The 16,495-nt window shown below is 38.0% G+C and overlaps 1 protein-coding gene across 5 annotated transcripts in view; it reads right to left on the bottom strand.

Moving 5' to 3' along the window:
* HNRNPR (heterogeneous nuclear ribonucleoprotein R) overlaps window positions 1–16,495 on the bottom strand; it is a 37,514-nt gene that overhangs the window by 13,417 nt on the left and 7,602 nt on the right. For all 5 annotated transcript variants that reach the window (XM_082833339.1, XM_082833340.1, XM_082833338.1 and 2 more), the window contains 3 exons: window positions 14,548–14,661; window positions 2,149–2,325; window positions 416–551 (listed from right to left, as the gene is read on the bottom strand). In XM_082833339.1, coding sequence (XP_082689465.1) covers window positions 416–551; window positions 2,149–2,325; window positions 14,548–14,661 — 427 coding nt within the window. The remainder of the gene's footprint in view (window positions 1–415; window positions 552–2,148; window positions 2,326–14,547; window positions 14,662–16,495) is intronic.

Genomic DNA, 16,495 nt, shown 5'->3' with positions numbered 1-16,495 from the left:
TAAATCTGTGATATAAAATGTTCTTTTCAATCACTTCCATGGATTTAAAATTGGAAATTTGGAAAAATCTCATCTAGACAACGTAAGAGGAAGAAGGAGGATTAAGAACTCTCATCCCCTTATCCCTAAAGCACATTGAATGTCAAGGGGGAAAAAAGCCTTCCTTCACTTGAGCTATAGGGCAAAGACTGTGTCAAAAGCTAGGGTTCAATTAAGGCAAAGTAAAGAGGACATTCCAAGAAATTGAGGCTACGAGGGAAGCTGCTTAGTCCAAACCACTAAAAAGAAGAAGGAGGCAATTTAGACACTGAATAGACATGTGAATTCTTAGATTAAGATACACCTCGTTTTTTTGCACCTATAAATAGTACCACAGATTTCCCAAAACTAATTTCTAAATACATTTTTGTTTTACCTGTGACTTTACTGAATTCTTCCAGAATGTTTTCTTTAGTCTTATTCTTCGGAATTGATCCAACAAAAAGCCTGTTGTTTGCCACAGAAATGCACACTCCAAGGTGTTTACCAGGGCGAATTTCATAGCTGTCACACTGAAAGGAAGAAAAGAACCAGACACCCCACAACCACCCCAAACTCAGAACAACTGATCTCAAGCTAAAAAACTGAACAATTTAAGGTCAAATACTCCCTGCCTCATGAACTCACGGAGTTCCCTCATGCTTGCCGTAACATAAAATGTGTATTTTTAAACCTGTTACAGCCTCTCGTTTTAGTTTTAACCTTCACTGCTATTCACTTTATCTTTAAAAAGATCTGATCTCATATTTCAGTATTATCTATCTGAATATTTTCTCCCAGAGAATTTCAGAAAAAATACCTGAGACTGATCATTCATCTGCCCTTGGAGATGAAATCAGATATAGATAAGCCACAGGCAAAATAACAATATATAAAGAATACCAGCTATGTTTAATCAATGTAAAGAAATTTAGAAGAATTTCACATTTTACATAAAACATAGAATTCCAACATCTGAAACTACATGTCGAACACAATACTTATAAAATTATATGAAATGATAGGAATAAAAAATGTTTCATTTAAATGGCTATGGTGATGATTTCCTTGATAAACTTTAGCTTTTTAATGGCTTAACATTACTTACCTATTAGTTTACTAAAAGATATGTAATTTTTTAAAAAAATCATCCATATGTTGTCAGAAACAAGGAAATAAAGCTTTGAAACTTCTCGGTACTGAATAAACAAACTGGAAGGAAAAGTCCGTAATAAAAACGAAAATCTGGGTCAAGCTACAAGTAAAACTAATTTTGAGGCAACTAATAAAACCAAAAGCCTTGGTGAAAGAGGTTACTATTCTAGAAGAACTAGAACTAGACTAAGTGAGGCCTTTAGCTGTCTGGCAAAAGAATATGCCAAGGAACAACGATATTGCTATTTTGGGTTACTGAGAGGGTTGTATCTTAACAGAATAGGAGTAAAGATATACTTAATTGGCATAACTGTTAATACTACTACTACTACTACTACTACTACTCTGGAATAAGTACAAAGGGTAAAAGGCCCTACACAAAGGAAATTACTAGATTGGTTATAAAATAGTAGAAAAAGAGAGAAAGATTAAAGACAGAGAGAACTGGAGGGCTTGGAAACGAAGAGATAGGAAAGAACAAGAATATACTTAGAAAATAAACTGTATGATTAGGCTATGACAAAAACAAAAGAGATTCATAGCCATTTCCTGAATTGTGTCCTAAAAGTCACTGTTGCCCAGTTATGTTCCCGAGAACCCATCCCAGACTTCATCACACTTTAAGAATCCTACCCTAAAGTTTAACAGCAAGAACTGACATTTTTGTCTAAGATCAAAAGAGAGACCTGCAGAAGCCAAATATTCAATGAAACTTTAGATACTAATCACTCTAATAAATAACTTCTTAGAATTACGGGAGACTTTCTCTAACACCTTATTTCTTGGGTACTTTCATTTCTTTTTTACTTTTATAATCAGAAAAAAATAGCCAACGGTCACATACCAACTCAGTCAACATAAAAACTTTCAAAGCAGAAACTAAAGAAAGTGAAACAATGTTAACTGCAAATGTTTTTAATTGAGGTATTTCTCTCAAATGACTTGCTAGACAGTGGGCATTTGCTTATCACATACCAGTTTAACAGCTTCCTGTGCAGCTTCCTTTCCACAGAAGGTGATAAATGCATACCCTCTGTTCTGACCAGACAGTGGATCCATCATAAGACGTAGATCCCAAATGGGACCAGCCTTTTCAAAAAGGGGCACCAACTCATCCTCATATAAATCTCTTGGTATTTTACCTACAAAGACCTGAAATAAAACCTCTGTGTTAGAATCCCAATGTAAGCATTTGATTTTAGAGCCACAAAGCCCAGTTGCCTTTTTTTTAAGGGGTGGGGACAGAAAGATGGTTAAGGAAAAATGGGGACAATTTGAATCTTGCAAAGCTAACCTTAGTTTTTATTATAATGACTTTCAAGGCATCAACAAAGAACAATATTCTATATTGAAAAATGGAAAATGATTAATAAAAGTGTGCAAAATTTGTAGTAACTCTAAATTCTGAATTTTTATAATTTGTTTTTTTCTCACAAAAAACAGAAAGGCATGTATAAATCTTCATGGAAATACCTCTGCATTTTTATAAAAACAATAATTGAACAAAAAGATTGATGAGGTCTTCCTCATATTTTCTCCTCAACTCCAAATTCTTTACTACTTAGAACTCCAGTGCTGGTACTTCCCTGGTGGTCCAGTGGTTAAGACTCGGCCCTTCTAATGCAGGGGGCGCGGGTTCAGTCCCTGGTCAGGGAACTAAGATCCCACATGCTGTGTGGCTTAAAAAAAAAAAACTCCAGTGCTTCAATCTATCCCTTTCTCTATCAGGATATTACATTTTAAGTAAGTATGAAAAAAATTTTCAACATTTGAAGATTTTGTGTGCTTAGTTAGAATTAAATAGTAAGTAGGATTAAGTTATATAAGAATGATAAATTAGAATCAAACAATCAGAAACCCTCTCAGTATTTAATATCAGACTACAATTTTCTTCAAATTTCCACCATGTCAGCAACATTGAAAATAATCTTTTATGTTAAAACATTTGCAATCCACACACAAAGTCTTAAAGAGTATATTAGTGTTTGCATGAGACGAATTTTTTAGTGAAACTCATCTACATCAGCATTTCATATTCTGAAATGACCTGATTAATAAATAATAATAACAGCAATCCAAAAGATGCCAATATTATTACTGGAGATTAAGTTTCTGGTATTAAGCTCTACTACAGTTGTGCTATCTTAAGACAATCCTTTTCAAAATAATCAGATTCACCTTCACTGCTACCTGGTAAAACTTGACGTCTTCTTCTAAATCTCTAACACAATTCTCACACGACAGCTATTCTCATTTGTCTACTTCCTTAAAGTCTCCAATCCCCGTTCACTAAACCTCATTCTAAAGAGATCACCTGAAAAGCCATTGGTTTCCTAACATTCTTTCCTCTCAGTCTTAAAAACCTTTCTCAACATCTATTTTCACTTCTTTCCTTTATACCTCAGAAATTTACCTCCTTTCCAAAAAAAGGTTAGCTCCTTAACCCTAATAAATAAGCCCATTTCTTCTCACTACCTTCTTCTGGAAATAATCGCAAATCTTCATCTCTTCAACTGTCCTATTTTGCTCAGTGCATTCTCTCCTTCCCAGTGGTTCCTCCGTCTTCAAACATGCCAAATCTCCCATAACAAAACAAAATACAAACAAAAAAACCCTTTTTTAGCCTGTATCTTTCCTTTCACTTTTAAATGCTTTGAACACATGGCCCATATCTGTTTTATTTCACTCATGCAGTTATTCTTTTCAACACATCTACTGTATGCTTAGTACTGTGCAGCTACGAGAAGTATAAATAAGACATCAGGCATCATCTGAGTGACATCCCTACAGAACCATCTTTCTAATAAAAGCTCACTCTGAAAAGTACTTGCATCTACGCTCTTTAACTCTCTAAAAATTGGCTGCTTCTTCTATCTCTAAACTGTATGCCCTAACGTCACTAATGGACTTCTAAGGACCAAATTCAGAAGTCTTTCCTTCCTCAGTCTCATCATCCTTGCCTTCTCAACAAGCATTAACACTGGTGATGTTATCTTCTGAAAATTCTCTTCCCTTAAGCTTTCAGAATCCTCCACTAACCTGGTCTTAATCTTTAACTACTCCTCTATCCTTTCCATGGTGATTTGTCTATCCATCTAATAATAATCTGCATGTTTCCCAAAGTTATGGCCCTATTTCCCATAATTCACTGTATTTTCTTCACTCATAAGGATCATATCCATTCCCAAAGGCTACAACTCTACAGTCATCTCCCAATACATCCCATACATCCTGAGACCTAATTCTATATCTCCAACTACCTATTAAACATTTCCTCTGATAGTCCTGATTTTACCCCAAATCATCAGTAAGTTCAGCAACGCCAATTTCTGGTTTTCGATTATAAATGTATGTATAGATAAGAATGACTATGTATCAGAATATTAAAAGTTGTTATCAATGCATGAAAAAAACTACTCTAATTTTATTCTCCTTATTATATTTTCTAAATATTTTACAATAAAGGTATAATATATTTATAACAAACGTTTCCTTTATCCGAAAATCAAAATGACTAAAACCCACCCTTGTCAGTTGGCTCCTCTGATTTCCCCCACATTTCTCTTGGGAGAACGTAATTTCTGCTCTCCCCCTCCACCCCAAGATGACAGAGGAAATAATACTCTCATAAAAACCTCAGATATTTTTAATCCCTCCCATTCCCATCCATATCCAATTTATTTTTTAAATATAAGCTGAAGTTGCTCCAATGTATAATGCTACCCTATACAGATAACTGGCTCCCTTCCTATTCAGAGAACTTGTCCAGACCTTTCACGAGACATGGACTCATAAGCCATGCATTTTTCTACATTCTAGAGATAAGAGTGAACACCAGACGGGTCTAGGCATTAATGAAGCTTATATTCTACTGACAAGAAAAATTTTTAAAGATAAACAGTATGATTTCAGGAGATGTTAAAGGCTAAGTAAAATAAAAGCAAAGGGACTTCCCTGGTGGTGCAGTGGTTAAGAATCTGCCTGCCAATGCAGGGGACATGGGCTCGAGCCCTGGTCCGGGAAGATCCCACATGCCACAGAGCAACTAAGCCCGTGCACCACAACTACTGAGCCCACATGCCACAACTATTGAAGCCCACACGCCTTGGGCCCACGCTCCACTACAAGAGAAGCCACCGCAATGAGAAGCCTGCACACCGCAATGAAGAGTAGCCCCCACCCGCCAAAACTAGAGAAAGCCCACACACAGCAATGAAGACCCAACGCAGCCAAAAATAAATAAAATAAATTTATTTTTAAAAAATTAGAAAAATAAAAGCAAAGAAAAGGGGGACTTCCCTGATGGCCCAGTGGCTAAGACTCCATATTCCCAATGCAGGGGGCCCGGGTTCAATCCCTGGTCAGGGAACTAGATCTCACATGCATGTAGCAACTAAGAGTTTGCATGCCACAACTAAAAGATCCCACATGCCGCAACTAAAAAAAAAAAAAAAGTCCTGCGAGCCCCAACTAAGACCTGGCGCAGCCAAATAAACAAATAAATATTTTTTTAAAAAAGCAAAGAAAAGGGATAAAGGAAGAAGAGGCTGTATTTTAATAGAAGGGCCTCCCTGAAAAGGTGAATTTGAACTGAGACCTAAGAGAGAAAATTAAGTAAAAATCTGAGGAAAGAGCATTCCAAGGTGATGGAACAAGTACAAAAAGATGGGGAGTACAACTGACATTATCTGAAGAACAACAAATAGGTCAGTGATTAAAATAAAAGATCTGGGACTTCCCTGGTGGCGCACTGGGTAAGACTCTGCGCTCCCAATGCAGGGGGTCCAGGTTTGACCCCTGGTCAGGGAACTAGATCCCATATGCATGCCACAACTAAGAGTTTGCATGCCACACCTAAGGAGCCCACCAGCTGCAACTAAGACCTGGTGCAACCAAATAAATATTTATTTTAAAAAATTAAAATAAAATGTCCACACAGGAGACAGTGATGGGAAAGAGAGAACAGGAGCCAGATTAAGTTAAACCATGGTTAGACGTTTGAGTTTTATTTCTTAGGAAGACAGAGGATTTGCGCAGACAAATAACTAGGTATTACTTATGTTCTAAAAGGAATATTCTGGGGCCTCCCTGGTGGCGCAGTGGTTAAGAACTCGCCTGCTAATGCAGGGGACATGGGTTCGAGCCCTGGTCAGGGAAGATCCCACATGCCGAGAAGCAACAAAGCCTGTGCACCACAACTACTGAGCCTGCGCTCTAGAGCCCACGAGCCAAAACTACTGAAGCCCGCACACCTAGAGCCCGTGCTCCACAGCAAGAGAAGCCACCGCAATGAGAAGCCCACGCACTGCAACGAAGAGTAGCCCCCGTTCGCCACAACCAGAGAAAAGCCCACGCACAGCAACCAAGACCCAACGCAGCCAAAAATAAAATTAATTAATTTTAAAAAAAGAAAAAGAAAGAAAAGGAATATTCTGGCAGCTGGATAGAAAGTGGACTGTATGGAAAAACAGGCTGACCAGTCAGCTTAATACGGCAAGGGATGATGGCGGCTTGGTGTAGTAGGGTGATAGCTTAAAGGTAGGGAGAATTTGAGAAACAGTGAGTTTTTAGTTATGTGGGATTCAAATCTACATTTTATTTACCTTGAGCAAGTTTCTCAATCAGCGAGTCTCAAGATCCTTATCTGGGAATAACATCAGCAAGAGGGTTCAATTTCCATGTGAGCAGAGAGCCCACATCTTGATCCTCATTTTATTCCCAGCACTGAACACTGCCAGGGACACAACAGCTGCTCATCTTTGAATGAATATACAAATGAACATCTACCTCATACTGTAACTTACGCACTAGATCCCATCCTTTCTTTCTTACTCAAGGACACTTGGTCCGGCAACAATTTTATCATCAATTTCTCCCTTTATACATGGATCATTCCTATCAGCACATAGTATGTTATAATTTCTCCCTTAAAATTTAAATTAAAATAAAAAATAGGGGCTTCCCTGGTGGCGCAGTGGTTGAGAGTCCGCCTGCCGATGCAGGGGACACGGGTTCGTGCCCCGGTCCGGGAAGTTCCCACATGCCGCGGAGTGGCTGGGCCTGTGAGCCATGGCCACTGAGCCTATGCGTCCAGAGCCTGTGCTCCGCAACAGGAGAGGCCACAACAGTGAGAGGCCCGCGTACCGCAAAAAAAATAAATAAATAAAAAATAAAGAATATACCTTGATTATAACACCTTCTAGCTATTGCCCCGTTTCTCTGCTACCCTTTGTAGCAAAATTGCTCAAAAGAGCCGTATATACTTGCTGCCTCAAATTTCTCATCTCCTTAGTCTCTTGAATCTTCTGCAAATCTGGCTTTTACCACCATTCCAGTCAAAGTCATTAATGCCATCAATGCTGTCACAATCAAATGTCAATTCTTAGTCTTCATCTTACTTGGGAAGTTTGATATAATTAACCATTCTTCCTTCTGTGAAAACTTTCTTCACTTAACTTCTGGGACACCCCACTCCTGGTTTTTCTTACCTCATTGGCTCTTTCTTCTCAGTCCCCTTTGCTAGTTCCTCCTTGTCTCCCCAAACTCTAAATGTTGAAGGACTGCAGGAATCAGATCTTAGACCTTTTTTCTAGCTACACACACTTCCTTGGTGACACACCCAAACTCACGGTTTTAAAATACCATCTAGAGACTTCCCTGGTGGTCCAGTGGTTAAGAATCCGCCTTCCAATGCAGGGGATGCAGGCTCGATCCCTGGTCGGGGAACTAAGATTCCACATGCCGCAGGGCAACTAAGCCCATGCTGCAACTACTGAGCCCGCACGCTCTAGAGCCTGTGTGCCACAACTAGAGAGCCTGCGTGCCAGAATTACAGAGCCCACACAGTCTGGCGCCTGCACGCCACAACTAGAGAGAAGCCTGCACGCCACAACTAAGACCCAAGGCAGCCAAAAATAAATAAATAAATAAATAAATATATATATATATATATTTAAAAACCCATCTAGATGCTTATGCCTCCCACATTTATAATCTCCAGCCAAAATTCTCCTATGAACTCCATGATATAAGCAACTGCTCACTCAACAGCTCCATCTGGATGTCTAAGAGACATCTAACTCATAACATGTCCAGAACTGAACTACTATCTTTCAATCCCGCTAATTTGCTCTTCTCTATAGCCTTCCTCATTTCAACAAATGGCAATCCATCCTTCCAGCCGCTCAGGTCATGAGTCTTAAAGTCATCTTTGGTTCCTTTCTCTCATATCTCCATATCCAACTCATCAATAAATCCTGTTAGATATGCTTTCAAATTATCCAGAATCTGACCACTTCTCACTAGCTTCAGCCATATCACCCTACAACATTATCAACTCTATAAATCAGCATTAACAGGGCACAGCACTTTAAAAAAAAAAAAGCTACTGATAAAAGGTATCCTGAAACAAAAAATACACAAGAGTAATTGGTATTAATTCTGAAATGTATTTTTTGGTGTGGCTAGGTTCTCTGGCCACACTAGGCCTAGCCTGGTTTGAATATTTTTAAATTTGAGAATATCTGTATTTGAGTATTTTAAAACTGTTCTGGGAAGAAAATTTTGCTTTATATTGTTTCTATTAACATAATGCAGTTGTGCCTCATTATTACATCATCCACCATCCATATTTTCTCCCTACCCATTACAAATACAGGCAAAAGCAAAGAAAGCACATGCAGTGGCACTATGAAAATACAGTTGAGGGGCTTCCCTGGTGGCGCAGTGGTTAAGAATCCACCTCCCGATGCAGGAGACATGGGTTCGAGCCCTGGTCCAGGAAGATCCCACGTGCCGCGGAGCAACTAAGCCAGTGCGCCACAACTACTGAGCCTGCGCTCTAGATCCCGTGAGCCACAACTACTGAAGCCCGCGTGCCTAGAGCCCACGCTCCGCAACAAGAGAAGCCACCGCAATAAGAAGCCCACGCACCGCAACAAAGATTAGCCCCCGCTCACCCCAACTAGGGAAAGCCTGTGGGCAGCAACAAAGACCCAACGCAGCCAAAAATAAATTAAAAAAAAAAAACAGTTGAACACACCTAAGTGAGGAAGCTAAGTGTCAGATTATTATACTTCTTTCATAACACGTCTATATTTTTAGAACCATTCAGGTTTGCTTCATTAAGCATATCTAAAATGAAAAAAATCTGTATTTTCAGGAAAAGCAATTTAATGATTACCTTACAGAAAGAATTCGTAACAGCAAGCTCCTCATACTCTAAATTATCATTTGAATGTTAGAAGTCCAACTTATAGCTTTTCCATAAGAATACTGCTCTATTTTAAAAGAAACATCAGGGAATCCCCTGGTGGTCCAGTGGTTAGGACTCCATGCTTTTACTGCAGGGGGCATGGGTTTGATCCCTGGTTGGGGAACTAAGAGCCCACATGCCCCGTGGCACGGCCAAAACAAAACAAAAAATTAAAATTAAAAATATAAATAAATAAAAGAAACATCCACAAACCTATGGTTAACTAAGTGCCCAATATTATACTCACTGAGGTCCATGAAGAAACATGCCAAAAATACTGATTTGTTTGAGAAATAGGAGATGGTCTCATTTCAAGATCAATTTAACTTAGGACATTAAAAGAACTTAAAAAGGCTGAAAATAAATAGTATTCAAAAACTAAGATCACTCTTTTTAAAGTTTTTAAGCTCAATTTTTAATTAACTAAAATGTAACATAAATGTTTTCCTTTTATTAACTTGTTGAGCCATTCTGGCTCCATATGAGCTGTTCAGAGTAACCACTCAATCATGTGCAGGTTAATCCTCCCCCTCCAGGACCAACAGAATCTAGTGAATACCCTAACAACAGTTCTTCCTTTACTCACTAGGCATTAAGGCTTTGAAAGTTTTGGCTGTCTATTATCTATCCACTCATTACTTCAACAGTAATAGAGGAAGCCCTCTGAGACTCTGGAAGGAATCAACAGAAGTAACCAGACAGCTCAACAGTGTCTTTTTTTTTTGGGGGGGGGGGGGGGAGCTGCGTAGGGTCCTAGTTGTAGCACGCGGGGAGTCTTCGTTGAGGGGTATGGGATCTTTCGTTGTGGCGCGGGCTCTTTGTTGTGGCACACAGGCTCCAGGGTACGTGGACTCTGTAGTTTGCGGCACTCGTGCTCTGTAGCTGAGGCATGCGGGCTTAGCTGCCCCACTGCATGTGGGATCTTAGTTCCCCAAAAAGGGATCGAACCCGCGTCCCCTGCATTGGAAGGCGGATTCTTTACAACTGGACCACCAGAGAAGTCCCTCAACAGTGTCTTTTGATTATCTACTAGGGTTGTTCCCTTATCCAGCTCCTATTCACTATTTTGCAAACACAGCAGCTTTTCTTTATATGTAATTCAAGTCAGATGCTACAAAGTCATATACTTACAGGTCTGTTAAATACACTGGTTCTTTAACACTTCAACTAGCTAATACACCAAAGAGTTAGATCCCAATCTACCATTTCCTTTGAATTCCTCCACAGATCATCAGTGCTATGCTCTTTAAACAAGGGTTTATTACATAGACATGATCTCCACAGAGATTACATTTGTCAATGGAAACAAATTAAAACAGTTTTACAATACCAGCTGAAGAATACAAAGATACTGTGACACATGGTAACTAGACTTATCATGGTAACCATTTTGAAACTACAGAAATATCAAATTACTGTGTTGTGCACCTGGAACTAACATAGTGTTGAAAGTCAACTGTACTTCAAAAACAAACTCATAGAAAAAGAGATTAATCTGTGGCTACCAGAGGCAGGGTTGAGGAGAGGATGAACTAGATGAAGGTAGTCAAAAGGTACAAAAGTACTAGGGGTACAATGTACAACATAATATAATTAGCACGGCTGTATGTTATATAAGAAAGTTGCTAAGAGAGTAAATCCTAAGACTTCTCATCACAAGGAAAAATCATTATTTTTTTCTATTTCTTTAATTTTATGAAATGATGGACACCCACTAAACTTAGTGTGGTCATCATTTCATGATGTATGTAAGTGAAACCATTATGCTGTACACCTTAAGTTTATATAGTGCTGTATGTCAAGTATTTCTCAATAAAACTGGAAGAAAAAGGAAAAAAAAAGGATACAAAGATACTATAACCAGACTAAGTCTGAGAGCCAAGGCACACACACACAAAAAAACGCATTTCAAAATTGATACTTATCAAAAAAAAAAATTGATACTTAACATTCTTGTGTATTTCTCATCTCAAGGTCAATGCTTAGCAACTATGTCCATTAATGAGTACTCACTTATAGGGTTAATTTACAGTAGATTTTTATTTATTTATTTATGGCTGCATTGGGTCTTCGTTGCTGTGCTTGGGCTTTCTTTAGTTGTGGTGAGCAGGGGCTACTCTTCATTGCGGTGTGCGGGCTTATTGTGGTGGCTTCTCTTGTTGTGGAACACGGGCTCTAGGCACGCGGGCTTCCGTAGTTGTGGCTCTTGGGCTCTAGAGTTGCTCCACGGCATGTGGAATCTTCCCGGACCAGGGCTTGAACCTGTGTCCCCTGCACTAGCAGGCAGATTCTTAACCAATGAACCACCAGGGAAGCCCTTTACAGTAGATTTTATCCAAAGATAAAACCTCATAGTCTTCTCATAGCTTAATTTTAATAATGTCAGTCTCATGTACTGACCCTAATTTCAACTTCCTCAGTCAAGAGCTAATAATAATTTTGGGAGACTTCCCTGGTGGTCCGGTAGTTAAGAATCCACCTTCAATGCAGGGGACGTGGGTTAGATACCTGGTCGGGAAACTAAGATCTCACATGCTGTGGAGCAACTAAGCCCGCACGCCTCAACTAGAGAGCCCAAGTGCCGCAAACTACAGAGTCCACACACTCTGGAGCCCGCTCGCCACAACTAGAGAGAAGCCCGCACACTGCAACGAAGAGCCCGAGTGCCACAACGAAGACCCGACGCAGCCAAAAATAAAAATAAATAAATAAAATAAAACATTAAAAGAAAGAGCTAATAATAATTTTTAGTAACTGTAATGAACCATAAAAGAACAAAAACCCAAACCTTAGAGCATCAATATGACACCAATTAAAACCAATTATGTACCAAACCTATCATCAACCCAGTACGTTAAAAAATTTAATTTTCAAAACATATAGGCCAAATCTCATGAAATCTAAACTTAAGGGAGAAATCCAAACTTTTACACTGCACTCTTATTGCAACAAACTGCTTGACAAGAGTGGCTTAGGCTGGTGATCTCATATAGGGATTTTTGCTGCAACCATATCTGCTGTATGTAATGATATCTAACATAGAGAAAAACGCACCTTTCTGCTAAAGAGAGAGTGCAATATAAGAGAATGTATACATATTTTACAATTAGCATACTATTTGTTTCTAATTGGATACTCAAAAGTTTACTCTATTAAATTGTTCAAATACTTCCAGTGAAATCTTAAAGTACTAGCAAACTCTTTCTTTATCTACATAAAGCAAAGATAAAACAAGTTTCCATTAAAGAGCTCATTAATGAAACCAATCTAATAAAAAAAGTTTATTTCTATAATTATGAGATAGATACAACCAACTAATTTCACACCAGGCTATATTTGACATTGTGAAGAACAGAACCATATGATACAATTTTTACTCCTAAGGATTTTATAATTAGTCAAAGAAACAAAACTAAGAAAATGTAGCAATAATTGATAAGGATATCACATGGTATACTACAGATAACTTTTTCAAAATGTATTCTCCTCTTGGAAGTGTTTCAAGCTGCCTCAAGAACAAGAAAAAGGGCAAAGCATCAATTCCATTTTTATTCATTTTGTATGAGGGCTTAAGGTAAGGGAAAAAAAAAATCCTGATGCCAGGAACAAACTTTAAAACCATTAGAAAAAAATACATATGGTGTAGGAGTCCCTGTAAGAAAGCTGAACTATATTTCCATACTGCTTAAAAATAAAATATAAATGTAGATTTTAAAGGGTCACAACATAAATAGAACATTAAAGATAAAGGATGGTGGAGGGGAATTCATGAGAGGACAAAAGTGAGTGAAAGGCTAAAGATATCATTCACTTGTATATTGTTTCAATGACACTTTCTTCTGTAAGGAATGTAGATGGTTTAGAGTCCCAATCCCAACTCTATCAATAATTATATAGCATTAAGTAATTTTTTGAGACTCAAAACAAACATATGTAGCTGATACAGGTATCACAAAAAACAAAAATGCTTAGAGCCCTTTTAATAATGTTAAATATTAAGAAACAGAACATTAATTGTAATAACGTATAAAAGAAGTTCAGGGAACAAAGACCAATAACTGTAAACATTTACATACAGAGAACATCCTACATACAGAGAACATAATTAGAATTAGCTCTGATATACATCTAAAGTGTTATGTTAAATGGTGATGTCTTTATTTATCGATTCACAAACCAGAAATAATAATCTTTGCTTCTGGCTACCTGAAAAGTTAAGTTTCAGCTTTTAGAAGAGTGCCATTGACAACGTTTAAGTAAAGTTTTAAGATTTCTTAGAATTCTAATATAAGTAGGAGATACATAACAAGACCACCTAAATATTTTAACTGACATCGTCACCTAAGGAAGCTACTGCCATCACTTTGTTTTAAAGAAAATCCTGTAAGATTATCATTTAACCTAGTTTAAATTTTAAGTTACGAAGTCTGGATTACAGTACTCAAAGAAAAAAAGCATAACCAATTATTTGTCAAATACTGTGTGCCTACTATACTCCTGGCACTACGCTAGGCACCAAACAGAAAAGGTCCGTGCAGTAACAGGGCTTACCTTCTGGCACACAGTTTTTTCCCTTTAAAGGATTAGAATAGGCTATAGCACAAAGGTATATGAAGAGACCTTCATGAAAACACAGATGGAGGACGGATTCCTTCTTTGTTCAAGTATAGACCAACGTGCTCAACCTTTTATCTGATTCTACATCCCTTCCCTTGTGCAACCCACTCCCTTCAATAAATCTCTCTGTGAACACTGAGTATCTTCTATGTGATGAAGGGGAGGGTCAAGGAGGGAGGACAAGCACCATTCAAAATTCCTGACATAAAACAGAATAAAGCAACTGTTTCTCCTTAATAACCTCACCCCAAGGACCTAAAATGGTGTGTTGTTTGTTGCATAGTTTTAGTAGCCAGTTCCAAAAACTCTACATTCCTTTACAAAGTGTTTGGGTATATACCAGTCACATGATTATCCCTACTTATGATGGCAGCAAAATACAGATGGATATCCAAAAAAATAATAATAGCTCTTTGAAAAAAATCAATTTTTCCCCCATCATACAATAGGTAGAATTATTTACAAACTGGAAAGATTTCAGCAAACAGCTGAAGAACACTTACTTCTGTTCCAATTCCAGGTTGCATGCCAGAGTACACACTGTCTGGTGGAGGACCACCATACTTCCTCTGTCCTGTCGTTACATCCAGGGTATAACCAGTCCTCTCAAGCAAGGCCTAAAGATAATTATACATAATTATTTATAGTTGAATATTAAATATCATACACACACAAATCAAAATATAAATCTTTTCCAAAAGGTACCCTAACATCTTAGGTTATGTATTTCAGTTAGGGGGAAAAAATCACGAAGTTCACACTGGTTCCTCTCACACGTGTTGACCTTTACTTCTCCTTTCCATACATTTAATGGAAAGAGTTGCAGGCAAGTTAAGTCTCCAAGCACACATCACTTTTTTGTTATGAGAACAGAAAAAAGGGGAAAGGATTACTAAAACTTCGACATAAGCTGACCCCAGGCTACCTATTCATACTTATGTACCACAGTATTCCTCATTTTGCACCCCCTCTATGTCAACCAGATTTTTTCCTTATTTGCTCCCTTTACGTAGCATACTTACATCCAGTGACTCTTTTCAAATGAAATGTTCTCTATCCCCTTTCAAGAACATTGTGGAAAGGTTGTATTAATTCCAGTGAGGATGCTGGCATTAAAGGATATCAAAGTGATTTGAGAGTCCGTATCATACTGACAATAATAAATTCATAATACAACTAACAAAGTTCTCTATCCTTAAAAAAAGCAGAAGCCCTAGCTCTTTTATGCAACTTTTCTAATTTACTATTTCTCACATCATTCTACTCTTTCTACTGTACTCAAATAATTTAACCTTTATTTTGTTTAATCCTGTTGTTTTGTACTCCTACTATACCATAAGCTCCATAAAAACCAGACCATTTCTCATACAGCACAGACTCAAAACATCTGGCAATTACCAAATGAATATACTCTCAGGTTTCAAAAAACAAACTATGTTTCCTGATTTCCAACCTTCCTCACAACATTATATTAGGTATTAAGAGGAATCATAGAAAAGAGAATGTCCTTGCCCTTAAGGGTTTGTGTTCATATGAAAGGCCTACAGAACAAAGACACATGGAAAAAAAGAAATGGAATCTACCTAGAAAGGAGAATTTTACACTTCAGGTTTTTAAAATCACAGCATGTCAGAGCAGCAAGAGACTTCAGACATCACCAAGTTCAATAGTTTTCAAAAATATCTCTGGAGGAACCCCGGGATTCCAGTTACCTTAGACTCTCCATTCTTCTACCTTTGACTATTTTAACCACAGAAATACATGTAATATAGAATACACACAAAACATATTACATATTATACATTACTTGTATAATATGTAATATACACATATTACATATATAATATGCACCTTCTCAAGAGCAAATAGCCAGCTTTAGGGAAATCATACAGATCTATCCAGTGAACAGCAATAAGTTTTTAAAAAACAACCATTACAGCAAATAGAGTTTTCATCTATTAGTTAAAAGATATAAGAATGGGATTGTGGGGCTTCCCTGGTGGCGCAGTGATTGAGAGTCCGCCTGCCGATGCAGGGGACACGGGTTCGTGACCCGGTCCGAGAAGATCCCACATGCCGCGGAGCGGCTGGGCCCGTGAGCCATGGCCACTGAGCCTGCGCATCCGGAGCCTGTGCTCCGCAACGGGAGAGGCCACAGCAGTGAGAGGCCCACATACGGCAAAAAAAAAAAAAAAAAAAAAGAATGGGATTGTGCCATTTTACAGATGAGGGAAAAAAGGTACAAAGGAGCTTTATATAAGCTAGTTACATGATAAAAACTGTATTTCTTGTCTAAAACGTAAAATTGGACAAACTTCAACATTAAATAAATTAACTATTTCAAACTCAAAAGTCTATCACTGCAGCAAAACATCAATAGCCATTTAATTCTTTTACTAAAAGCCCTATATTCACCTTTCAGTTTATCTAAAGACTAATAGTAATAATAAT

Source organism: Leucopleurus acutus (genome assembly GCF_964270905.1).
Source record: "Leucopleurus acutus genome assembly, chromosome: 2".
Lineage (NCBI taxonomy): Eukaryota > Metazoa > Chordata > Mammalia > Artiodactyla > Delphinidae > Leucopleurus > Leucopleurus acutus.
The sequence above is the reverse complement of the archived record's forward strand: the minus strand, read 5'-3'. Positions and strand labels throughout refer to the sequence as shown.